General features: G+C 35.8%; 1 protein-coding gene across 16 annotated transcripts in view; it reads left to right on the top strand.

Annotated features, from left to right (window-relative positions):
* The window catches only part of LOC123015785 (serine/threonine-protein kinase tousled-like 2), a 39,884-nt gene that overhangs the window by 6,246 nt on the left and 6,346 nt on the right, over positions 1–27,292 (top strand). For 4 of the 16 annotated variants that reach the window (XM_044415720.1, XM_044415724.1, XM_044415721.1 and 1 more), the window contains exons 2-4: positions 8,498–8,559; positions 19,431–19,516; positions 27,105–27,198. In XM_044415720.1, coding sequence (XP_044271655.1) covers positions 8,529–8,559; positions 19,431–19,516; positions 27,105–27,198 — 211 coding nt within the window. In that variant the 5' untranslated portion in view covers positions 8,498–8,528. Of the gene's footprint in view, positions 1–8,497; positions 8,560–11,722; positions 11,925–14,323; positions 14,510–19,430; positions 19,517–20,116; positions 20,633–22,008; positions 22,316–25,863; positions 26,329–27,104; positions 27,199–27,292 lie in introns of those variants that run through there. The other 12 variants (XM_044415735.1, XM_044415731.1, XM_044415725.1 and 9 more) reach the window with 11 other exon arrangements.

Raw genomic sequence — 27,292 nt, 5'->3', positions numbered from 1 at the left:
ATGTAACTACATTCAAAAATTGCTGTCCTCTGATTTTGAACCTACGTCGCCGCAAGTGTCTTCATGATACGTGCACACCCTTTAAAAACTACTGTATGCCTTGTGGGAAAAAGACAATTGCCGAAAAGTAACGAGATTGTGTAAAAACCCTATTAGCAATCTCTCCCACACCCAATGCGTCGTCATGGGGTGAGGGAGAGATTGTCAAATTCAGAATTTTGTATTATTTTTTTTTCATGAAAAATGTTTGACTTTATTTTGCCGTTGAATTTATGCAATAAAAGTTTAATGCCTAAAGCATTAGTTATTATTTTAGGACCACGTTCAGTTTAAAAAAAGTAGATGTTTGGCATGTTTTTCAAAAGGTGCGTCATCTCTCCCTGTATTACCCTACATTCATGAAAAAATTGTCGCTGTAATCAAATTAGCTACTAACAAATAGTCAGTGTATGATTTTGATGCTATTAGTCGATTTGAAATTTTTTCTAATTCGATTAGCTAAGATGACTTTTAAAAAAATAATCTTCATAATTATTATTAATTAATTAATTAAGTAATTGACCGTTTTTGTCAACTGACACCAGTAATCCCTGAAAGTATAATTTGAACGTTCTGATTTTACAAATCTAAAAGGGAACAAATGCACAGTATGTATATTATTTAAATGTCTTAAGTATTTTTGTTCAGTAAAAATCACCGCCTCCTTAATCAAATGTATCAATATCCCGCCTGGGCATTTCGTAAAAAATGCATTGGAGCAGTGATTCCGATTTTTTCTTAGGTACGGAGGTTACTAAGCAAAAACTGAATGATTTAAAATTATTAACAAAAAATAAGGCAAATAATGGTAAAAATAATAAATGCACAGTAAAATAAATACACAGTAAAAATAATAAATGTATAGAAATAGTACATTACAAGCGATGTGGTAAATATGGCATTACTGCGAGTGCTTATGTATACGATCGAGAGGCGCCAGCCTCGAGATCGGATAAAGCACAAGGGGTAATGCCATTACCACCGAGGTTTGTATGCTACTTTATTCAAAATCACATTATTTTCAGTCAAAAATTTGAGTAAAATACAATTCTAACAAAGTTAAGGCTCTAGGGTACCGAATGAACTGTTCAGATTTGGTGTACTGTAAGTTGCATACTCTATTTAGATTTTTATTCTGTGGCAGCTGTCAATCATCCGACCTTCTCTACCTGGTGCGTGGTCCCTTTAGTCATAAAATGGAAATAAAGTAAACAAACAGAATTTCACCATCCATGAGTTTCTCTTATTTCAGAGATTCAGATTCTAGCTCAGTAGAAAGAAAAGTTCATTTTTCTCTTGATTTTGGATTTTGAATAATTTTTTGACAATAATGTCACTTTGACAAATGAGTTTTCGCAAGTTAAATAAAAAAAAGTGTGGGAAAAACATAATTTTGATAAATAGCAACTCAAAGAAATAGCTTTAAGATAAAAAACAAAGTCGTTTTTAACAAAAACTATCATTATTTATTAATATATTTTTTTTTAATGTATCTTTCATTTTACGCCAAAACTGCAAAGAAGAAACATTTTTCGCTTCACCTGAAACGAGCAAAATCAAGAGAAAAATGGCCATCCAAATGGCGTTTGATTTTTGACATTTCAGAAATGTCAAAGAAAATATTGAAATAATGTGTGAATCTGATTTAAAATCGTCGAAATGCAGCAGTGTATTCCCCCAGAAGTAAGAGAAACTGCTACAAAAGCAATTGAATTCCAATTTAGCAAAATATTATGCGTAACTTGACAATTTGAAAAAAAAAAAATTCCCGGTATTTTTGTAATTTTAAGGTTGGCTATCCTACCGCCCTAGAGAAGTAATATTATTACTCCTCATGAGATTTAATGATGTGCTTCCGAACCTTTAAAAGGTTAGTAATCGGCATATTACATTAGTGATTGTGAATAATAATACATTACAAACGAGGTAGTAAATATGGCATTATCTCTAGTGCTTATGTATACGACCGAGAGGTGCCAGCCTCGAGATCGGATAAAGCGCAAGGGGTAATGGCCATTACCACCAAGTTTTGTATGCTGTTTTATTCACAATCACATTATTTTTAGTCAAAAATTGGAGTAAAATAAAATTCTAACAAAGTTAAGGTCCAAACGTGGTAGGATCTTAACGTTGACAAACCTGCGTATTACCGCCCAAGGGATAAAATGATATTACTGCTCACGGGATTTAATTACTAACCTTTAAAAGGTTAGTAATCGGCATATTACATTAGTGATTGTGAATAGAAATAATAAATGAACAGTAAAATAATAAATGCACAATAAAGACAAAGAATGAATGTCCAGTAAAACTAATTAATTTAATATTCACACATTTAATTTCAAACAAAATGTTTTCAAACAAAACCAAAATATCGCTGATTAGACTTTGATCGCACTGTACATTATTATAGTGATGGTAGGTAGATAGATAATAGGTCTAAAATGTTGAACTGTGAGCTAGGATTTCTTAAGGAAGTTGCTGAATGTTAAATTTAGCACCTGGACCACCACTCTATCAAGATCGCGGTCATGGAAGAACTACTTACTTTAGTTTTCATGGATATCTTAAACTCGTTCTGAATTTTTAATAAAAATATTATTTTAGATTATTGTTGGAAGAAAGGTTAAACAAATGTGCTCTCCAAAACTAATGCTGTAGACATTGTACAATGTAAATTGTTGTTGATCAGTTACGTAGCTGACTATAATATATTTTTCATGTTAGTTTAAAAGGTAGAACTTTCTCGAACCTGATTATTGTTTGTTGTTATGATAACAAATAAAAGTGTTTAAAAATTGACAATTAATTTGTAACATTTGTAATTGAAGTGCAAAATGGCGAATTCTTTGCATTTTGGCACGTTGAATCAAGAAAATATCGAATCCAATGTAGAATATGAGTACATTATGTTTTTTTCTATTTGAAATATTAGTCTTTTGGCTCTAAATTTATCTGCAAGGTCTAGTTATAACAGACATCTTTTTATGCAGTAATCAAATGTTTGTGACCTAATTTATCTCAAAAACGCAGTTGCGACGTTGCTAGTGTGGCGATAGAAATGGCAGGAGGCATTTTTTCATTTTCCCTGTTCCTTATACAGTTTTACAAAGTAAAGTGCAATTTGCAAAACATAACCCTTTATGAACTCTATTAAAAATATTTTCCTACGACCATATACGAAACTAGATCATAACGCACAATAACGTATGCGCGAAAATTGGCAATATCGTACGAGGAAGAAAACCTGCGCGATGTGTTTTCGCACTGTGTGTTAGAAATCTAACGCACAATTCACACCCGAAACTTTTGTATTTTTTCATTTAACGTATTTTTTTGTATCCATTATAAAAAATAAATCGTTATGAAAAAAAAAATGTTCGTAAGAAAAAAAAAATTTATGGTCGTAGGAAAAATAGTGTACAAAACTTGCAGGAAAGTGTCTATTCTTTGTTAGTTAATGATTAAGGTAGACAGATTAGGATCATGAAACACTGTGTATAATATTGTATAATAAAGCTGTTCTGCAAATTTTGAGACAGGCTGTAGATAAACTAGAATTAGTGACGTTTGATTTGGGGGTATTTTATGCTAGGTACAAACTTAAAGTTTTATACAGGGTGTTTCGTTTTTATTGTTACAAATTTAAACAGGTGATAGAATATTTCATTTTAAGATATAAGTTTGCTTTGAACATGTATCGAAAAATACTATGAAATAGAGGTAGGTAGGTACACTCCCTGAGAGAGGTGCATGTTTTACTGGATTTTGTCCAATATTTCAGAAATTTGGTACAGTTGATTACCTTTATGCATCTAAACGAATTCAAAGATAAAATGTTGAAATTTTTTATCAGGGGCGTCCTAAACTGGGGGAGTTTAGGATAAAAAGTACTCTATTTTGGCTGAAGTTTCTTACCACTTTCAGCAAGAAAATTCTAAATTCCTTAGTTTTTTACAAAAAAAAAAGGTTTCTTGCGTTATTTCGATGCAACTTTTTGAGTAAAATCATTTTAAAGTTTATGTTCCAGACCCCGCCCAGCATAAAAATTTAAAATTAAAGCCGTTTTATTCTAAACTGCTCCTGTTTAGGACACCCCTGAATAAAAATTTCGACATTTGATTTTTAAATTCATTCAGGTGTTTAAAGGTTATCAGCTGTACCAACTTTTGTAATTTTATCTATTTTGCAACAGTGGGACATCTTTCAGAGGGTGTAGCTGTCTTACGAGTAGATAACATTTTTTGATAAATGGTCATAGGAAACTTCAGTCTTAAAATTGAATATTGTATCACCTGTTCAAATTTGTAACAATAAAAACTGAACAGCCTGTATAATGTTCGTAAAATATTAGACTAGAAACTTTATTCATTGTTTAAATGAATATTGTGTTAAAGATAGCAAAGTTGTTTAGAAATAAATTAGCATACAATTCGTTTTACTAATTTTGACATTAAAATTTTACGCGAGTTGTTGAAATGGAAAAAATATCAGGCTATTTTGAGTTTACGGTAAGACACAGTTGAAACTTTTCTACTCCTGATATTTATTTGACAATTGTGGTTAAAATGAGGCAAGTAAAATCCAGGAATTCTAATGATTATTGCAAAGTATAAAAAATATTTTTCATAGTAATAGTAATGTTAGGCAGTTTGGTGCGTTAAGAATCATTGATACTTTGGTTAAAAATTTACATTTTACTTCATTTCGCTGTATTTGATTGAATTTAAAACGTTATTTTACCTCTTTTCTTTTAATGTAAATTTTCATGGTGGTAAATTATTCAAACATCATTGACCCTATTTGCATTCTTTTTCGGTGATTCATAAAGTCTACATTGCAGTTCTAAAATTACATGTAGAAATTAGATTTTGTACTCGTATTAACTAATTTTAAAAACGTGGCCCTGTTAAGTGTTTCTGGTTTAATAACTTTGTTATTGGCTAACAATAAACAATAGTACAATATGTTATTAGAAGTAAAAGTGAAGCTGAACTTTTATTTTGTCGAACGTAGTGAGGCAAACAATTCAACTGAGCCACATAAACTCACTTTTACTCCTAATAATATTGACTATTTTATCAGGAAACGATGGAGAGAAGAGAGCAACATAATAATTATCAAGTAAATGAGCAAAATAATCAGGACGCGTTGCAACTAATGAAATCATAACAACGCTTATAAACAAACATCATTCGTTAATATCGGAATTTGTGTTGAGATTTTCAAAAATGAAAGTGTTTATTATGTAATAATTTAACTAGTGGATGGTTAGTGCAGTTAGCAGCGCTAAGTGTCGAATGCTGATGATCTCCAGAAACTGCTGAAGCAGCGAAAGAGGCAAGACAAAAAGCAACATTGGTAAATGTCAATAATGTTATGGTAAAAGTAAAAACTAAAAAGTAAAAAAAAAGCGAAAAACAGATTTTTTTACTGCCTGAAAGGTAAAACGGTAATGCCATGGGGTAATGCCATTACCATCGAGGTTTGTATGCTATTTTATTCACTATCACATTATTTTTATTAAAAAAATTGAATAAAATAAATTTTAACCAAGGTAAGGTTCAAACGTGGTAGGCCAACTAAATTGCGTTTGATTTTTTACATTTTAGAAATGTCAAAAAAAATTGAAATATTGATTGCGTTGATCTGATTAAAATTGTTGAAATGGAGTAGTGCGCTTTCCCAGAAGTAAGAAAAACTGCTGTAGAAGCAACTGAATACTAATTTAGCAAAATATTATGCGTAACTGGACAATTTGAAAGAAAAAATTTCCGGTATTTTTGTAATAATAACATTGGCTATTTTGCATATTACCGCCCAAGAGAAGTAATATTACTCCTCATAAAATTTTTTATTCACAATCACCAATGTAATATGCCGATTACTAACCTTTTAAAGGTTGGGAAACACGTCATTATATCTCATGAGAAGTAATAAATTACTTCTCTTGGGCGGTAATATGCAGGATAACCGACGTTATAATTACAAAAATACCGGGAATTTTTTCTTTCAAATTGTCCAGTTACGCATAATATTTTGCTTAATCAGTATTCAATTGATTCTGCAACAGTTTATCTTACTTCTGGGAAAGCGCACTACTCCATTTCTACAATTTTAATATCAGATTCACACATTTTTAAATATATTTTTGACATTTCTGAAATGTCAAGAATCAAACGCAACTTAGTTGGCCTACCATGTTTTTTTTTACTTATCAAATTTAAACATTTTATTATCTCTCGTTGTGCTTTGAGTAGTGATACGAGCGACGCAATGGTGAGTATTACAATCCACGAGTATCCCACTGAAAGGTGATACATGTTTTTACTACTTTTTCCATTGAGGGCTTTTTAAATTGAATTTATTTGAAAGTTAAAACTGATGACATTTTATGTTTGCAGTATCCAAATCGCTTGAAAATAGCTCAACTTGTATCATTATCGGAGCAATACATTGATGTATAACAAGTTTTCACTTATAACGACAGTATGCAGTCAGTGCTAATAAAAGTATTGCATAAAAAGTTACCAAATTAACTGTGTTACAAAGTTGTATTTTGTAAAACACTGTTTTTTGATAAGACAGTGTCACAAAAACATTGTGCACAAAATTGAACACTAATTAAATAAATCGTTTATTTCTGATTAAGCTGAGACTTGTGCTTGCTTATTTAAGACTAGTTGGAAGACTTTTGACATTTGAATCGTTTAATCAGTCAATTTTTTTTTTAGTTTGTTAACTGAATTATATTTTTATTTATCGGTGCAATTGTTTATTCAAGATTTTATTGGGATACTTACAATTTTTGACATGAATAAGAAAAATATACAATGAAGTCAGAATATTGAAATTGTTCGAGAAATTGACATACCGCGTGTTATGTATAAATAAACCAAAATATCTTTGAATTCAATCAATCAATCAATCAAGCAATTCTTAGAATTTGCTTAAAATGATGTATAAAATATTTTGTGACCAAAAACATTCTAATCAATTTTTTTTCCTGTATGTCAGTGGCGTCAGTGAATGTAAATAATTATTACTTATTAAAAAATAATCACATTTCCTGCTGATTTGTGACGAAATGTTTCAAAATTATTTTGCCGCTGTATGACTAAGGTATTAAGTAGATCTCAACAATCGTTGGTCTTATTACTGTGGATTTCGAATTTACGGAACAAGACAGAGCAGTTTGGAAGAGACAAAGGTTCACCAATGCAAATTCTAATAAACAAATTTTTTCTGAAGAAATTTTGGACCGAATCCAATCCAAATGTTAATCAACAATACTCATAAGGTACAAGCGGCTTTTTTGCAACCAAGTGTGCCTGATTAAAGAATCAGGCACACTTGGTTGCAAAAAAATCGGAAGATGTCAAAGCATAAAAATGTAAAATTTTTATATTTATCCATAGTTTGAATATGGCTTAATTCTAAAAGGTTAAGTTAGAACTGACAGTTAATCTATAGTACTACTACTCATTGTGTTTTCACGTAAGTACTCAACTAATTGATTATCTTAATTCGCATTTGATGCTCTCGGCATTTAAGTGTTACATTGCAGTAAAAAATATTTCAATGCGACATATGACAAATTGACAAGGGAAAAACCTGTTTCAATCTAAAGAAAATTCTATTTACCGTTTTTATTGCAACCAACTGTACCGACTGATTTGGTAAGAAAACTTTGAATATTTGTTATCAATAATAGATCTATTATTAGAACTAACTTTAGTTTAATTATTTTTAGTTTTTTCTTGTTGTGAAACATTTCAAGTTAATGTTTTTATTTGTTTCACTCAAATTATAACCACCCATTTGTGTCGTCCCTGATCGCATTGATAATTGTCAAAGTTTATACATATTGTTACTTCATTCCATATTTTTGAGATATATTTTTTGTTCATTGGTCTCATTCGAAAAGCTGTATCTTGCAAACGTAAAAATTTAAAAAAGAAAATACGTTTCATTGTTAACAGTCGTGCTTCAAGGAAGAAGTCCTCGAGAATTTTGGTGTATTTACATAACACCGTACACCAATTTACGTTTTTTGGTTTTTGACTAAATCGGTGCATTTTTAATTTCTATCAAAAATTATTTTTTAATAGGGGGTACGTCTGGAAGACTGTCAAAAAAGAACTTTCTCAACATTTCTGCTTTTTCTGATTTTTTAAGGAACGAATTTGTTTCGTTTACAATAAACCTATCGATATCATTTCTCTAAATAAGTCTAAAATTGGAATCAGTAACAGATTATTGTGACGGCTGAGTCTACGCTTATTCTTATACCAAATATGAACCGTTGATGTCTAGTCCCATCTCGTGTTGAAAATCGAAAACATTAATAACTATGAAATAACGAATCAAAGATAATATTTGCTTGGATTATGGAAAAAAGTTAAAAAATGTTTATAAATGTTTAGAAACATTGATATTTCTTTTCCTTTACTTGCAGATTCGAATGGAGCGCCAACGGAAGTGGAGGCATGGCAGATAACCGGTGTTTCTCTGGAGGCGGTAAGTTGTACTTAAAATTAGATTTTATTGATTGAATTGCGGTTCGAGAATCTTTTCCAAGCTTCTTCGGTTTGTTCACTATATAAACGTAAACTGCAGCCAACCAAAGAAAATTAGACAATATATTCACAAAGTTTTTAAAATAGCGTTGTCAAAACAAAGCTAATTATTTATAACTACACAGAGATATGTGAAAAAATATTTAGTAATAGTGGAGTCGATTGACTATTATGTAAAATTTTTGTTGTCGTTCCTCATACTTTATATTAACCAGTTTTTTTGCTCTTTGTTCGTTTTCTCGCACTTCATGGATTTTTAAAGGTGACGATAGTTGACCTTTAGGTAGAGACATGGCACTGCGAAACCCATCGATATTAAATGTTTTAAATTCTAGCGGCTCCGATGACCTTGATGTGAAACTGGGCGAATTAAAAAATTCAAACGTAAGATAGTCAGTCGCCGCGCACCCATATTTTTGTATAAAATGATATCTATTTTACCGTGAATTGGTTTTGTTCAATCGTGGCGAAATCTAGCGTCGAAAAGTACAACTGCAAACGGAATCTGCGTTTGAACTCAACTTTCGTATTGTTTGCATCAAACCATCAAATCCAGGCATCTGTAACGGTGAACAGAGAACGAACGTGAACCCCAAATTCGAGCTCAAATCAGTCTTTTCAACGAATGCGCAGTTATTTTCTAACGGAAAACTAAAAAAATTATGATTTTTTTACAAACATCTTGTTTTTAAAAATTTTGTTGAATATTTGATAACCTAAGAGCTATTACAGCTACAACGAAAGTTGTTTCCCATACAGATAAAAAATATACTACGAGTACATAAAGCACTTTGGATCCAAATTTGCATCTTAGAAATTTACTGACGAGGATATCTGTTTTTCTGATTTTTATTATTTTAGATTTGATATGGTTGAATCAACTTCGTGTTTATTGGCTTTAAATAGTTCTAGAAAATTATTATAGATACAGACTGGATAAAAAACCTCAAGTTATAACTTCATTATTTTCAAACTTATAATATTTCTTTGATCAAAGTTGAACAGTTTTTTGTTATCAGTCGTTTACTTGTCTAAAGATTGAATGAATAAAAATGTTCTATATTTTCTACTGCCTACTTTATTTTATTTAATTTTTAAATTGCCTAAAAGCAATAGTTAACTTTATAATAGTTAGTGAGCTTGTTGAAAAACAATTTAAGAAGGAATCAAAAAATAATAAAATATCCAGGCTGTTCCATTTAGAAAACTGAAATTGACGTCATTTTCTTTGAAATAGGAAGCAGGATTGAATGAGCATATACAGGGCGATTCAGATAAGATAATGAGCCTGACGATCTGGCGATGCAACCCAAAAAACAAATTTCAGTTACGCCTTTGATCCAATTTAAATTAGGATTTGCAAGTTAAATCCTAAGTCCTAAGCAAATCCTAAGCAAGTTATCATCTTATGTCACTCTGACATTAGTGCAGAGAACGATCATTAGTGCCGTTCAGTTCTCGCGGAATGATAGAGAAATTAGAAAAGTCTTTTCGGTGTAAACCCAACACAAAATGTATRAAAGWAYGAAACATTAAAGGTAGGAAAACAGTTTATTTATAAATCATCAATTGCTTGTCAAAGCACTGTCAGAGCAACATAAGATAACTTGGATTGCAAATGCAAATCGTAATTAAAATTAGATTAAGACGTAAATGAAATTTGTTTTTTGTGTTGCATTGTCAGATCGTCGGGCTCATTATCTTATCTGAATCACCCTGTATTTACATATTTAAAAAAATAGACGACAATACACAGTGCAACTTTTTGGAAAAATTAAATTTAAATTAGATTGAGAGAAGATGGTAAAAAATCGATTTTGTATGTTTCGACTGTAGAAGTTGTGAAAAAACAATATACAATGGGACATCATTTTTTTTTGTCTCTATAAGATTTTGGGAGCTTGACCAGCTCAATGATTTGAACTGGACCTTAGAGCATGACCTGAGTTCATCGACATCAGTTTACGTATTTTCAAGAAGTAAAAATACTTGGAATAATTCTCTATAATGGAATGATGTTAATAATTACGATTTTTTTTTATTTATTTGCAGTTAAAATCTTTGTTAGAGATGTCATTTTTACGCTTATAGTTTTACGAGGTCTTTTATGGCGCCATTTGTTAGAGGTGTTTGACGATTAGAGGCCGCCGTTGTACCATCTGATGGTCCGGAATAAAACTGTCTGTTATCGTATCACATGTTATCGTCACCGATTTTAATTGGCTTTGTTTGTAAAGAAGTTCGCGTTTTTAGTATGCCTTAAGAGGAGATGATATCTATGGAATTCTGCAGCTTTTGCCGTTCGTTGGCATCGCTGCCTGTTTTGGTGGGAAAAGCGAGCGAGTGCAACAAGTGTTTGCGATGGCGATCGATGCACTTCAACACCGGAGCGGGGTCACTTTCTGTTCGATGTTAGTTTAGTTGAATTTTTGCGCGAACACCTGTCAATATCGCCCTCTATTGTCTGTTGAATTGATTGACGAAATTCAAAACTATGTAAGTCCCGCCACTCGCTCAGATGAGTTGATATCAGTTGTGTGCGCAACAATTACCAGCGATTTATTATGAAGTGGGAGAGGCAAGATGACGGTATTGGTATTTAAAAATAGAAGCCAATATTCCGTATTTTTAGTTTTTTAATCGCTTATTTTCCGAGTGTTGAGGTGGGACGGTGGCGAGTTTAGAGTCGTCCTCTGCGCATAACAGCACACCGAACCTATTAGCCGGTGTGAAGCACTCATCACGTCTGTTTTGCGCTGTTGTCATGTTTCATCGTGGATCTGTACGGAACTCAACTCCGGTTGCATCGATCGTCCTCACAACCGTCTCCGATTAAAATATCATCGTAAGATTCGAGAAAAGAAAAGGACATGTAGAGAGGAGAGCAGAACCAATCGTGTTGGGTTTCAGTTCGTAGAAAAACTATTGAGTCAAGTTTTTAACTTTATCGCACATTGTGAAACATTGAAAAGTTAATCATAATAAAGTTGTAACGATGTGTCCTTTTTGTATGTGGTAAAGATCGTGAATAAACGCGATGAGGGTCGGTTATTACCGAATGATTTGAGCCGTTGTTGATAATGGTGTTCTAACCTCCGTCGGGGTCCATCAAAACAGAGTGGAACAATGACAATATAATAAAAGAGTGGAAAGTTACTGGTGCCTTATTTTTGTGCGTAGGATAAATGTCCTTGTAGATATTTTTATAACGTATTGATGGAAATTATTCGGCATAGTTACGGTAAAAATATCATTTAAAAAAGTAATACATCTACCAAGTCGTGGTTATGCTGCAATATTGTACAGGTATGAATATTTTTCATTCATTATTCATGCAATAACTTTTCATATTTATTTATCTATCTTACTATAATAAGTAGTCAAAGAGTTCTAATTGTTTTAAAGGAAACACATTTTACAATAAATACATCAGTTTATTTGTCGTTGTTCATTTCTGGTGCATCGCTTTATTTTTAGGTCAGAATATTTCGACAAATTGATGATTTTCTATGATTTTTGTACTTTATCAATAAGTATGTACTCGATTCGATGATAGATAAGATTATTTTAGCCTTAACCATTCTACATTTTTTGTTAAATAGCGAATACATTTGGGAAAAACCTTGAACATTACTGATTTTTGATGTGTACGGAAAGTTTTCTAATGAATTTTAAAATATTTTTTTAGCAATTTAAAAGTAATGTATTGGTACACTAATTTATTTACTTCATTTTTTTTTTGTTACAACGTAAATTAGTGAAAGTTAACTCATTCTCAGAACTAAATATACGTAATGGAATTGTAATTTTTATTCTAACCAATGAGTGGCCGAGAGTTACTCAGTTCTAATTGTGTCGATTCCTGCGACTGTATTTTTTTACGCAGGCCCAACTTTTTTGTTATGAGCTGTTTCTAAGTGGAGTTTTTGTTGATATATGTTTGTCGAATTTTCTGTACAGGTAGAAATTCCAATTATAATCTATTCGGAGAATCTACCTAGACATAAAATCTGTACTTCCTTCAACACTTATTTCAGTTCTAACTTTGAGAGCGATAACAAAATTGTGATGTTAATAAAAAGTGATTAATTTCTAAATTTATTATTTCCACAAATTTCTCAGAGAATCATTTTACTTATTATTGCGAAAAAATGTTTTCTCCCCATTGTTACAAAAAAAATCCAATTTTAAATATAAACCGGAACGAGCTTCTGTTTTTTAATTCAGTTGATTACAAAGGATTTATAAATCAATAGTCATTGTTGAAAATGTTGACTGTGGCTTGTCAGTCTCTTCAGAGACGTCGGATATGCACAGACAAAACATTTGTGTTTGGTATACACCGCGAGTTTAACTATGTGTTTCATTAAGCTTCTTCCTGAACAGACTCGTAGCATACACGATCTGTGGGGTGTTATCGTGGAATTATTGCGTCGCAGACCAACTTCACCGTCAAAGTCGTAGAACGAAAATCAATATAAATACTATACATTTCTTTCGTATAGAGTTCTATTTACTAACCGAAAGTCGGCTGCATGCAAAAATGGTGGATGCGCCAGCCTAAAATATTTTAAATAAGTGTTTTTGTAACAAAACATAGACATATTGGGTCGAGATATTTAATGTACTTGTGCGTTATCGAACAATTAATTAGGTTGACGTTCTCCGACTTGAATGGAATTTGCGCACTGCGTCGTTGAAGAGAGTCAAGTCGGAGCCCCCAGAGAGCTTTAAAAACCTGTGAACTTAAACGGAGGTGGCGTGAGAGCGTAGCAAGCCTCGAATACTCTCCCTGTTGAAGTGTGTTAGGACGAGGTGTCCTGGCGGGCGTGCAGATGGCGGGATTGAGTAAATTGCACTTGGACTCCCTAGCAGCTACATTGATCCGCCTCTGACTGCTCTCATCTGCCCTCCTCGATTCTCTAATGACACACGGACTTTCGGTATTTTATGGTTGGCGACAATTGCAACGTTGGTTTTAATCAGGCCTTGCTCCATTACTTCGAATCGGGGGTAGCATCAAATTTCGGCTTGTTTGAGAAGGGAGAGGAGAAATCCGGGATTCTGGAAATGTATGTATGCACCTGGCAAATTGATCATTGCGAAAGATGCGTTGTAAATGTTGTGGTTTTTTTTTTTGGGGGGTTGAGTTTACCATGGGTTAACCCTTTGTCACGAGTTTGTTTTCGAAGCATAAAACGTAATCTGAGTCTTTTGGTGGGGTTCCGCTATTTCAATGTTGCGGTCGTTTTAACAGACAACAACTAAAAAGCATACGCCCTGAGAATTTCACGCATATTTCCAGCGATCAAAATTTTCATTACGTAGATTATGAAGTTACTGGCTGAATCGTCAGTTTCGAAGCGATAGGAAGGAGTTTGAATTGTTTTGTCTTGGGACGAATGTGCGACATTTTCACCTAGCCGTCGATGTGGTTGTAGGGAGTACATATGCACAAGGGCGATCGCGGAATCGATATTTCACTCGGATAGAGCCTGGCGTCGGCGGTCGAGGACGTGTCCCGATGGATTCGGAGAGTCACATCTTGCTTCTGCTGCCGGTTACAAAGGCGCGCGCCCGCCCGTCTCTGTTTACCCTATCGCATACACATATCAAAGCAAGGCGGTAACATGGCGGATGGCGCCTATTAGCAACAGCAGCGTGCGGCGGCCGCAGTGCATCACTGACGAGTGCGCTCTAAACTTTGCCTTGTTATTCAGTTCCGCAGAACTGAATCCGAACCGGAGGTAATGTGGTGGCGAGTGCAGTGCCAGTGTCATCAGGGGTGAATAGTGCACAACCATCATCGGTGCGGTGCCGCCCCCTTAGGATTACTCTGCATTATATCCAGAAACGCTGATATGCCATGGCTGTACTTAGATCTTTTGTTGGTAAGAGCTTCATACAATTAACTGCGTAGATTTTGACAAGAGAATGTAAACAAAAGTATACACCCTCGAAGATTTTTTTCGTTTATATTATACATGGAAAATTTCCAACAAACCGTGAATTTAATGTTCTGTTTTAATCAATAATTTCCATTTTACTGCGATGCTTTTTCAATAGTTGTAACAGCTGAAGAGGTTACGGAGCGGTTTGCCGTTGTCACGTGGTTGGAAGAATGTTTCGGAGACTCGTAAAGCCGAAACATTGGAAATGCAGCGTTGTCCTAGTTAAGGCCGAAAATTTCGACATGGAATAAAACCGAATTGTAATGACATAGGAAGTGTTAAAGGGAAACATTCAAAAGGAAGTGCGTTGTTGCCAGTTCGGGAGCGTGGATCCTCTTATCCCGATGATTCATTCGTTTGCCAGTTATTATAACAAGCACCCGGTTTTTCACTCAGTGTTTGGTTCTTTCGACTCTACAATTAATACCGAGGGGATTGGCGGGAGGTTTTTAAGGTAGCAAGGCAGCCAGTTTGGTTCGATTGTACATGCTTAAACCTCGGAAAGGTGTATCGGTTATGACCGCGGAACTGTCCATCTTCGTCTCGAACGTTATCATCGTCGCCTGTTCGTCTTGCTCTCGCTCACGTGTACCAAGAGTTCCGATCCACTTATTCTTTGTCGCCTTTTCGAGATACACGATTTTGCTCGTCGCTATGTTTGCAAGTCGTAGTGTATATCTACACATATTGCGGACAGAGCTTGCTTGGTAACGTATTGATTTCTGTGGCCGCCAAGATAGGGGTCAAAGGGCATTTTAGTCTCTCGTCGTCTTACCTCGTCACGATTTGTGTATCCACGTTGTGTATTGTTCCTGAACTAAATTGTTCAATAATACGACATCTATTATCTGTATTTATAGTATATTATTTTCTATTATTTTGCTTTAAATATTTTACATTTTTCATTCGTTCAAACAATAATTGAATACAATTAGTATCAAGACTCGTAACTGCGTAACTAGATTTGTCGATTCAGAAGTTTTAAGGTCAAGGAAGACATTACATTTCATTCGATTTGTCCACACCGATGAATTTTTAATTTCATTGCGCACCCGTGTTGTAGCCGTCAAAACTGGCAAGCTCTCTCTAAACCTGGTGTAGTTAGTCCTCTTCGCCAGATCAATACGGCATTTATTTTTAGATTTGCTTCGTGCACACAACTGTAACCAAAACTCTACGTAGTAGCTGGTGCGTGTATTGCCGAGAATCGTTTTATATACACAGAGACCTGTGGAGTCGCACACGCTGTCCGCTTTCCGTCGGGAATGTTCTTGTGCTGCTGAAACAAGCAGCAGCAAGCAAGCACATTTCGAACCAAAGGAAAAGAGGTCGAAATCCCGGGAAACCGGAGAGATGCCTTTTCTGGTTGAAATGGAACCGTCATCAGGTCGAACATTCGACGGGGGGAACGGGGGTGTCTAGAATCTCTCACTCGCGCCGATCCGCACTCGGTACAGCCATACCAAGAGTATGCGACACATTCCCACAGCTTCCATTTGTGAATCATTCTACACACGAGACTAAAAATGTTGACTCTGCCCGAAGTGAGGTGTATCACGAACGAACGACGGAATCGAAGGGCGTAAACTCGACACCTCGCCGATTAGTCGGCCTTCGACCCGTTAATAGGGGAAGAATATGAGGAACCGGAGAATTTCTCTTACTTGGCCCATAGGCCGAACTCTGAGACTTGTGGCTTTCTGAAGCACCGGTGACGTTTTTTTTTAAATTTTATTTTGGATATCGGTTCAAAATTGCCGCCTTTTATTTTTTTCGTATGAGTGGTTGTGTAAAAGACCGAAAAGTTGCTGTTGGAACGTCGAGTTGAAACGAGGTACATACACAGTTTGTCGGTGCAGTGAGTGAGAGATGAAATCGATCCATTTTATCCCCGTGGTTAGCTGTTCCGTGCTCGCACCTGACCTTGCGGCATGTATTAACCACAAAAATGGCAGACATTTGACCAATCCAATTTTGCTTGAATATTAATAGCGTAAAAGAAACTTAAAATAACGAACCATAACATAAACGAATTCTTTCAATTACGATCGATCCATATAATATGTACTTAGTTATATACTCTACCTTCCATTATTTTTGAATTAGATCGCATTTCTACTAGGTTACTGTGAACTACAAAGGTACCAATGATGATGAAGTTATTGTCATCCTAAGGACTTAATGTAATATGATTTTTATGATTGTTCACTAGTGCAAAAAGCACTTAATGAATGCTTATTGGCTTGGCAAACGTTGTATTTAATTAATTGTTGATAACATTTATTTTTTTACATTTTTATTAAAATGCTTTTCTCTGGGCTAGGTCAGAAATTTAAATTTTGATGAGATTAAAAAAGTTGTTTTGTCCACAGTTGTTTGGTAATTTCTTTTAAAATAAAGAAACTAATAATATACATAAGTATAGAGTATTAGAAAAGGCAACTGCCACAAATTATGTATGTATTTTTAATAAATTCTTCTTTGATGTATGATATTGATGATATCAATTCATAAAATTGGAATGATGATATACATTTTTAAATTCACGTGTAATAAAAATTTAAAACAATGGAGATAAGCAATTGTATTTTATCACTGTATCAGTGTAAAGACCACATGCAATCTTTAATGATAATAGTACTAAATTATTGTGTGTATGCTGTTTTAGACTAGACAGTCATTTACCACAATTGATGTTTAAATCTGGAATTATTATTCATAATTTTTGAAAGTTATTAACTAATAATCATAAAGTTTAGCGTTTTCAAAATTGGTGCCGTTTTCGGAGTGGTTGGGGGCCCTTACAAAAATTTTCCTTCCACTCCGTCACTGTTTTCAAGGTAGTGTTACGTCTACATAAAATAATAGCAATGTCGTCCTTGTTGCCTGTAAAGTTGCTATTTATGAACAAAGTTCAATTTATTTGGGTACACAGACACCCCCAAGATAAGCGCGAGTGGACTCGTCGTCGCATTTTCATCTTGTGATCTGCTCATTTTATTGGTCACTCAATTTCGCTAAAACCAAATATGTAGGTACAGATGCGTTGTACGTATCGATCCATTTCCAATAGATGATGCATAAAATTATCGTTGAAAACCGGCGTTATTCACCTCGAGTATTAACCGGATTAAAGTTGAATTGTAGCGCGCGATAATTTAAACACTTTTTAGTGATGTAATGAGGAAAAAAAAAGATGCGAGTGATACGACCACGCCCTGTATTTAGATTTTACGCTAGGATTATGGAGACGTCCTGTAGAATTCCTTGGACGCGATTTGCTCCCCTTCGTCGCGTTGCCAGAACGTCATTGCTCTCGACTTGGTCGGGTATACTGCTTTAGTTAGAACAGAATCGCATGATGGAATGTTATGCTAACCTTTTCTGCTTTTAACCTATACAACTTTGTTTAGATATTGATCTCGCAGCTTGCGGTTCTGTAATTTCCACCTAGAGTGTACTTAGAATATGGAAAATTTTATAATTAGTTGAGAAAGTCGGACAAAAGATGCGTTCATAATAAAAGGAGGAGAGAACGGACGAGGTTGTAATAAGAGATTTCACCCTAAATCATTGGCAACCCCAACGGAAAGGCATTGATCTTTGAATCTGGGTGTGTCTACAGACGCTAAAAATATCAAAAATCTATGATTATTTCGTGCTTGTTGGTTTGAACAAATGAAATTTGGGCCTAGTTGCGAATATATTGATGGAGTATTGATTTTAAAGTTGTTTGCTCCTCAAAGGAATTTTTACACCAGAAATCTTCAACCTGTAAGACGTTTCAATGTCGTTTAATTTATTCATTGAGTCATTTGCAAATAAAACTTCTGGAAATTTTCTTCTGTTGTTTGCTCCTTTCTATTTTATAATGGGTTGATAACCATGTCTTTGTTTAGATAATGTCATAATAAAACGATAAAGCTACTAAAAATTCAAGAAAAAAATCAAGTGCGTTTTTCGAACGGTCAACGTTAAAACTATGTCGAGTTAAAAGAAAGATAGTGTGTTTACTAAATCATCGTTTGAGATGCCCTGTTTACCCGTTCTTAATATTTTCCACCACTGGCAAAATTTCTACGTATTTGTCGTCGTCATCGTTCGTTGGATCAGTCAGGAATTGACGCTTTCGACAAAGTGGTTGGTTGTCGACTTATATAGTGTGCTTTCTCTGCAACTTGGGTGTTGCCCCAAGGAGGAACTTTTTCAATTTTCAGTGGCTCCATCTGACGGTCGTAATTGGGGGTCCCTATTCCACCGTACAAAATCCACCCACTGTCCCCCCGGTTCAGACCCCCGCCCGATCAATGTTAACGTGCCACGCGAGATCGGGTGACGTCACGGCCAGGCCACTTCCGGACTTTCGACGCCATATTGTTATTATCAATGATAATCTTTGCATTGTTATTACGTGGCAATTTTAGTTCGCGATGCGTTTCTGCAAAACATTTCAGGATTACTTTTACATTATTTCTTGAATCTCTTTACTTACTCGTATGCCGCGTTATAAGAACTAGAGTATGTACTAGACTAACACTAGTCGTACCTTTTATTGCCCAAATACTTTCCTCATTTTAAGATTTTAATTAAATTTGATTACTTTGACGTATGAGTAGATTAACATTGATAACTGTATGATTAGATTGTAAATTATTAAATAAATTAATGCGTGTTTGTAGAAACTAACACCGTTTTTATTTCGGATGGCTGTCGCACGCATCGCGGGAAGGTTAAAGGAGCGTAGAATGGGTATCCTTTGCCATCCGATCTTTTCTTTTTTTTTCTCTTTCTCTTTACTCCCGATTTTATCCCGCTTTGCCCCCTTGAAATGCATATATCTATGACCTCGGCGTTGTTACAGGCGCTGGAGTGAAGATGGAGCATTTCCAGGCGGCGCTCGACCCCCGGAAACAGGAGCTCCTGGAGGCGCGCTTCCTTGGCGCTAGGGTGAGTGCCTATAAAATGCAATTATCTTTCTTTTTTTTATTTTCTTCCAACCATCCACCTTTCTTTCACCCATCACGCACACCCGCGATGGTTTTTTCAATACTAACTAGTAGGTAGATTTATTATTAGAAAAATAGTGTCTAACAATTGGTCTAGAAGTCTGACGTAATATGCTGGCAAAAACGCAAGATGAGTAAACGAATTTGAAAAAAGTTGGGGAACTGTTCCCTAGGCCTAGGGCCTAAGTAAAGATTGTTGCCGGGTCGCGATTTCTAACGGAAACGGCCGAAGAGAAGTTAAAAACCAAGAAAAAAAAAAGAAAATTCATAATTCTTGAGTTCTAAATAGCTCCTGCTCCTTTAGTCGTCTTGTTTACAATGGTTCTAGGTATTCTATTGTTTACATATTGTATATTTTAATATTCTGTCTGCTTGAAACCAGTTGGCTTAATTAAACATTAAGCAAAATTGTTGATTAACTTTTGTTGAATGTTAATAAATGTCGTTCGAACTGGAGACTTGGAGATTGTCGATGTGGACAAAAGGGGGAGATGCAGGTGCGACTCGTCGTTATAAGTTTTTTTCAGTCTTGAATGAAACCAGTTAGGGTTCGTCCCGATTCGCGTTCGTAATCAAACGTGTCGAGATAGCACAAAAAGGTCGAATCACAACCGACGAAAAACGAATTAAGCTCGCTGCTTCCGGAAATCGGACGTGTGCGCCATTTTTTTTTCCTTCTATACGTCTATTTACCCGCGTGTCATTTCGATTGAAGATTGTGCAAAATAGTTTTTCCTCTCTTTTCAATACATTGTCATGTCAAATATTATGTAAACGTGTTTAGAGAAGATCGGTCGTGAAGTGTACGGTTTTATAAGAATGGTGTCGTTGCACTTAGTTGCAATGCGAATCTAGTACAGCCTGTAGCAAAAGTTATACACACACACACACACCAGAAGTCGAACTCTAAACCGCTCCATTATCTTTGGCAGTACCTATTTTATTTGTGTTCGTCCTTAGTTTCCGATGACGTCTCTTCGGTTGCGGTGTTTAACAGCGAGCCTTAAATTTTATCGCCACTGACGTGTGCGCGCAACAATTTGCTCCTTTTATGTTGGTAAGTCATGCACGCTGGGACCGAATAGCTTTCTAATTGTTTAGAAAATAATTTCGGCGCAGTAATTCGGTTCGCGTAATTGAATGTTCTCCTCCGCTGTCGTAACGTTTTACAGATTAGATTAAACACAAATCTTGGTGACGTCTATGTCGCTTTTTAAGAAAATTTTCCTGTGTGCAAAGTGGTTTAGGATCACGGGATCGTTCGTAGTAACAAGTAAGTTTTGGTTTCGTCCAAGTTCCGTGACCCATTGGAGAGTTACGCGGTTGATTATAACAACAAGGTCCCGGCATTGTGACATTTTATTATTACAGTAGATTAGAACGTGATGCTAAATTGGGCTTGTTAAACAAACATAATTATTAATAGCGGGAGGTACAATCGAGGTGCTGCAGAGATCGCAAGTGCGCCAATATGATTGTAATAATTTTTTGTGTCCGTCATAATCTCGCGTGGGACGTGAGTGTTTGTTCGGCCGGATCACTGGTTAAAATCGGGCCACTTGTGTTGTTGTTGCGTTGAAGGACTGAAAGCCCGATTTACCAAGCCGCATTGTGCGGCGAACGTTGAACTTGCGGCACAACTCAGCGGTCTCGGCATTTAGTATCATGTCCGACTACACGATTACGGCACACACATTCACACACACGCTCTCGAGAGTTGGTGGGTCGATCCAAGAGCCCAGACAAGTGGAAGCGCAGCGGGTTGTTCACTCTCTCTTCTCTTTCCTTCCATTTGCGAGACACGAGACCTTGGCTTCAAAAACAGCCGTCATTTTTATGCAAAACTGTTATCCGTCGGCGGAGGCTTTCACTCGTAATTGCGCTTTTGGAATTTGTTGAAAACAACGACATCTACTTCACAATAGCACAGCCACTGTGGGGTGATGAGAATCGGAAGATTGGGTCGATTATGTCACGAGAAATCGGCTAAATAACCTTGTCGGAGCCCAAGACGCATTGCCAAAAAGGAGGATTGTTATCGCAGTATTTTGCCAGTTAGTAACGCGTTGCAAAGTAGATTTGCCGGGTTAGTAAGGGAAATTTTGTATTTTCCGCGGTTTATATGTTTCAGTTCTAGTGGTTGTAAAGCGTAACGGCCGTAATAACGCAAAACGGTTTCTTTGACGGCTGCATCGAGTTCTATTTTTGGCGCACCGGAAACAATTTTTTGTTGCCGAGTTGACCCGATTTGTGTGCCGCACTCTGATAAGTTTTTTTCGTCACGTCACATCATCAAACCTCTGCACAGAATACGACGACGATTCGTGGGGTTAAGCAGCACTCGTCGTCGGTGTTGTTGGCGATAATTAACGCACTAGTCACTAGTCACCACAACGGAATAGGTAGGTGCACTTGCCGTCATTTCGACGGTAGAGATCCGTGCGAGGAGCCGCGCATCCTTCTAACGCACCAGCTCGCTAACGAATGAATCGGCATCGAGTGATTCAAGTGCGCCAAGTTGTGGTGTTGTAAACCGTCATGCGCGATGCGGCAACAACGGCCGGCGCCAGCTGATAGCTAAAGGCGGTGTTGCCGTGCGATGGCCTCGATGAATGGCATTGCAAGGTCTGTCTCGGTGCAGTGCGGTGCTGTTGGTGTGATGTAGACATGTGCGGGAACGATCGACGCCATGGAAGGGCTGTTGCAAGCTCTCCTGGTCCACTATCACTTGAGCCACCAGGTAAAAAATTGGCTGTTTTTTCCCTGTGTTGTGGTTTGTGTGGAGTTCCACGTGCTCTGCCTGTACGCGTCGCCGCCACGACGACGGCCTGACCTAGTCTCCGGCTTTCATTGATTTTACAACGCGTACCAGACAGAGGTTTAACTTGTTCGCCGGTTGAAATTAATTCGCCATTATGGTCGTTATTTTGATGATGGTTTCAATGGTAGACTACGCATCTAAAACATGGTTTAATAACGCCTTCGCTCGTTTCCGTGCTTCGTTATCTTCCGTTTCGTTCTTCCCCACATTTGGTTTTTGTGTTGTGTGGATTATAACTTGGTTTCCGCCTTGATAAACCGTTATCACATCGTAAGATATTTTTGACTGTCTGTTAGTGGTTTGTGTAATACCTACATGGCTGTATTGAATGTGTTAGTTAACGAGACCGCGGTATTAATAATATTGAGGTAGGCAGCTACTTTCTAACATGCCCGACCAGAAAAGAGCGATTATTATCGTCGCAAACAAAATCTTATTACGTTAAAATAAATTCTACCTCGACTCGATGTTTTTGCTTGCCGTAATAGATAGCTGCATTGTTTCTAATCTTTACTTGCTAACTTAACTCTCCCACTACCTTTCCATATTGCCGTGTCTTTTTTACCGGTATTTGGCAACACTTTCTTGACCTCATATTGCGAATTTATACGTTTTCTAACATTTTTCGAATCGTTTGAATCTGTCTTTTAATTCGATAATACTTTTCTCCAAAACGGCTAAAACGTATGTGAATCTTTCGTAGAGTTTCACTTTCGTGAAAATTGTTCCTTATATTTTGCTAATTGACTACCATATTGGAAAATAAGAAAGGTCGTCGAACATCATTACGAAAATCTAGGTAATAATTTCATTTTATATTGAAGCATTGTTTTTTTTTTTGTGTAGGATTGGGGATTTTCGAAAATGTTCAAATTTGTGTTAGTTAGCAAGTTGAACAATTTTCATTTATTTTTTAATTTACGTAATGTTGGTTTACTAGGAAGTGAGCTAAATTGATTTTTTCAACACGGAATCAAAAGAAAATAATTCGGTTCAGTTTGATTTTACGTATTTTATTTCTTTCTTTGTTTATTTATTTTTTAATCAACATTGTTTTTTTGAAATTAACGGAATTGTGGGTGGATTTTTTTGTGGATGGCAAATTCTATAAGCAGCATATCGTAAATTGTAAACGAAATCGGCCTATTTTTAGTAAGTTTACGGTCAAAATATGTTTATAGTTTGTGATTGGGATTATCTGTTGTAATATTAAAGCAATTTTTAACGTACATTAAAACTTTAGCAATTTTTACACTCCATTTTGCGGAGTGATGATGATAAGGCATCTTCTTAAATAAATATGGAGATAAAATTGTAGTTACTTTCTAGTGTCGCCTAGGAGGTACCATTGGATTGGTGAAGACTTATCTATGATAACTTTTCATTTTCTTGCGAATCGTGAAATTTCCCATCCTTATAAAGTTGGCTTAAAAGACATTGTTTGCGCAAGAATATGGTTGATGATTCACAGGATTTCAAAATATCGATGTCCACCTCTGTAATTGTGTTGGCAACATGAACACACATCGGCCATTCAATTAAACTTGCATTCTTTAATCAAGTGAAAGTTTTTTAGAAGTTTTGGTTGATTTGCAATCCGTCGTCAACAGTATCGACTGCTTATTCTTGTTGTCAGTCTTCGTTTCCAGGGAGGTTATCGCCGATTCTTAATCATCCTGATTATAATTAAGTAAAACGTTTTTTCCTCGTTGCAAATTTTTGTGATTATTGGTCGCGTCACGAACTCTTTTCCATGTGAGTAGGCGACGTCGTGATCGAGATTGCGTGGAGTTGATGGGAGTGGACAAGCACTCATGCTCGACACTTCTACACGCGATTTTTTTAATTTTTATTTGATGACAGACGCAATAATTTTGAGTAGAGGATTTCTGTTCTTTCGAACCGAAAACATCAGGTGGGCTTCTTCCGTTGAATATCCTTTTCCCTAATAACGCTAGTCTCGGAGTACAGTTCCGTTCATAATTGAATGCTAACCGACCAAGATGTGCCTTTTCTAAACAGCCAACCAAGAGTGTCGGTGTGCGAGTGTACTTACAGAAAGGTCGCGTACACGATAGGGGTGTCCAACTTCTCCGGAATAATCAATATTGCACCCTCCTCTCCCTCTTCCACCACTGTTTCAATCTGATGTTAGCGAAATCGAGAACTTATATACACGCCCAAAATGACGTACGTAAGAAACTGATTCAGATTTAATGTTTCAAATGGACTGCTTATTAGTTTCTTATGCCGAATGCTCTAAGCAATGTAAAGCATCAAAACCTTATTCTATACGCTTTTTACAACCGATTTTTCTCGATTTTTTTTCCAAACTAGTGTCTCTCTCCTAAAATAGTCATGTTTGCTGCGAACTTGTCGATGTGAATTGTGCGTGATACGTGTATAGCACTTTCAAAAAAAATATGGCGAGCTTTTCCGAAGTCTCTGCAGTTGGAAGTGAGCCCGGCCGGTTGGTGTTCGTATGGGTCGATAACCTACATTATTAAGCATTCTATTATATGTCTTTTACCTGGTCTGAATGGTCGCACACACAGCTCTCTCAGTAGTAAGTAGTCGATGAACGCCAAGGAGGAGGCCTTTGCTTTATTAGCCATTCTAAAAATGTCTGGCCGTTCTGTGCTGCCACAACGGGCCCCCAAGTCCAATAATGTGATGATGGCGTAAGCAGACTCACGAGCATATTGCATTGATTAGTCCGTGACAAGGAAATTATTTCACTTCAACCATGCTTGATGTTTACGTATGGTGTTGGGTGATACGATATAACTATAGCTTGGCTTGTTTTAGTTTTTTCGTTATTTATAATATTGAGGACGAGTTTTAGAGATTTTTTAATAAGATTGTTAAAGTGCTTGATTTGAACTTTGAGTATAGTAGAGTGGTGCTTTTGTATAGTGGTGTATACGATCTGGCAACCCCTACTTCTGTTGTATTCAAGGCATTACTAAATAAAGTGTACATAAGGAGAAACGTTGGTTATGGTTTATATTTTACCTCCTAAATGGGTGCCTCTTTATTTATTACTTTCGTAGGTAGGAACCCATCACATTTCATGTTAGAATAATAAGAATTTCGTTTTTATGGTGTAGGTGTTGGTTTGGGCATAAAAATATTTAATTTTTGAATGTAGAACATGGTACGTTTTCATTCATAATTGCTTCGATCTTGATTCAAAAAAACGAGGAAAGTTTTTGGGTTATGTTACAAGAGGTCAAGGATAATAAGATGATTTTTTATGTCACTCCTCTTGAGTACATGTTTTTATAAATAACATCCGTTGTCTCACTTTACGATAATTCGATAATTAAGTCTAGTACATCATATTTTGATGTTATCCAATAAATTATGAAATGATAAGAAATTTGTTTTTGCTGAATATTTTGATAGATTAAAGGTTTACTTTCTTAAAGCTAAAATTTCTCATTTACTTTAAATCAATTCAGTTTTTTTATCATTTGGTATTGTTTTCGTTGGCAATCTTTAGCTTATCTTGTTCGGTTTTGACGTGGACTTTCGGGTTTGATGTTTGTGACCGTGACTGTTTTAGATGAATAACAAACGATAAGAAATATTTTGTGTAAAGTAACGAAATTTAATATTGAAACTTAAAGGTCATAATTTGCAAAATATCGTGTAAGGCATTAAATAGGACAAGTTTTAGCTTTCTAAGGTCGAAGAAAGTTCTTTCAGATTTTTAGCTGGTTATTCAAGGTTTGTATTTGAAAAACGTGTTTTTGAAATCTGGTCGAAGGGTTGTTGGTAACCAACATTTTGATGTGTTTTCGTTAGATATTGTGGGTATTTTCTGTGGACTATCCGTGAGTTGCTGATGCTAGTCTATATGTAACATCAGAGGAAGCAGATGATATCAGTCGTGTTACGAATGCTTGCCTACCTTGTGCTCGATACTGGTAAGTTTTGGGGCGTCGCTTAGTAGGAAAGACATAACGTTATCGCTGGCGTTCTTATCGGCCAAATTATAAACTGTACGTGTGATAAAAAACATTTTTTTACGAATAATGTGCTCGAACATAATGTTGCTAACTTGAATAAAAAAAAATGTTATCTTGTCGCCCGCCGTATAATGGGATTGTTGGGCTTATAGCGCACACGGACCCTTTTAACGTAAACCGACGCAAACAGTACACAGAAGAATAATTCGAGTTCTCCCTGCGTGCAGTCTAAATCGGTGACTAGTGACTCATTTCATTTTAGTTTTGATGTTGACGTTTGTTAAGTCGGTTGTAGTAGTATTATTAAAGACGATGAAAAAATAGTTCCTTCAACTCTCTCGCCAATTAAAACCAAGAGCGACGAGAGTCTTCACACCGTGTCAGGTATAACACGATCATGTCCGCTTGATCGTAGTGTAGCTGGTAGTAGGTGTAAGTTTCAAGTTTGAATTTCTATTCCATCAATGACGAAATGACGTGGACGATGATCCTGCGCGAATTGGTTACAGTTTCGTTTTAATATGGAGTTTACATTAAAATGGACAAGCCGTAATACATTCCGGTGTCGAGTGTGCGAATCCGCGGATTTCTTTCGACAAGCAAAATATTCACTTCACGATACCGCTACTACTGACAAACCTGAAAACGTCCGCCGCATACTTCACTGATTGTACAATTTTAAAACGAGAGATCAAAATTTGCCAGACTCATCCGAATTATTGTTCTTGTTTCAGATGTCAGCTGGATCTCAGATACAGATGGCACCGCAGTCTACGATCAACACAACCCATCAACCCGTACATAGCCAAGACTCCAATATGAGTACAGGTATATTAAAGTTTTGCATATTTGGAAGAGAGACAGTTTACATTTATAAGTAATAGCGGTATAGACCATTTTCACCTTGAAAATAAACATTTAT

The sequence above is a fragment of the Tribolium madens genome, unplaced genomic scaffold (assembly GCF_015345945.1).
Source record: "Tribolium madens isolate multiple individuals breed KSU strain unplaced genomic scaffold, Tmad_KSU_1.1 Scaffold_19;HRSCAF=116;Tcas5.2_LG9, whole genome shotgun sequence".
NCBI classification, from domain to species: Eukaryota; Metazoa; Arthropoda; class Insecta; order Coleoptera; family Tenebrionidae; genus Tribolium; species Tribolium madens.
Note: the sequence above shows the minus strand (reverse complement) of the source record. Positions and strands in the feature narration are given on the sequence as shown.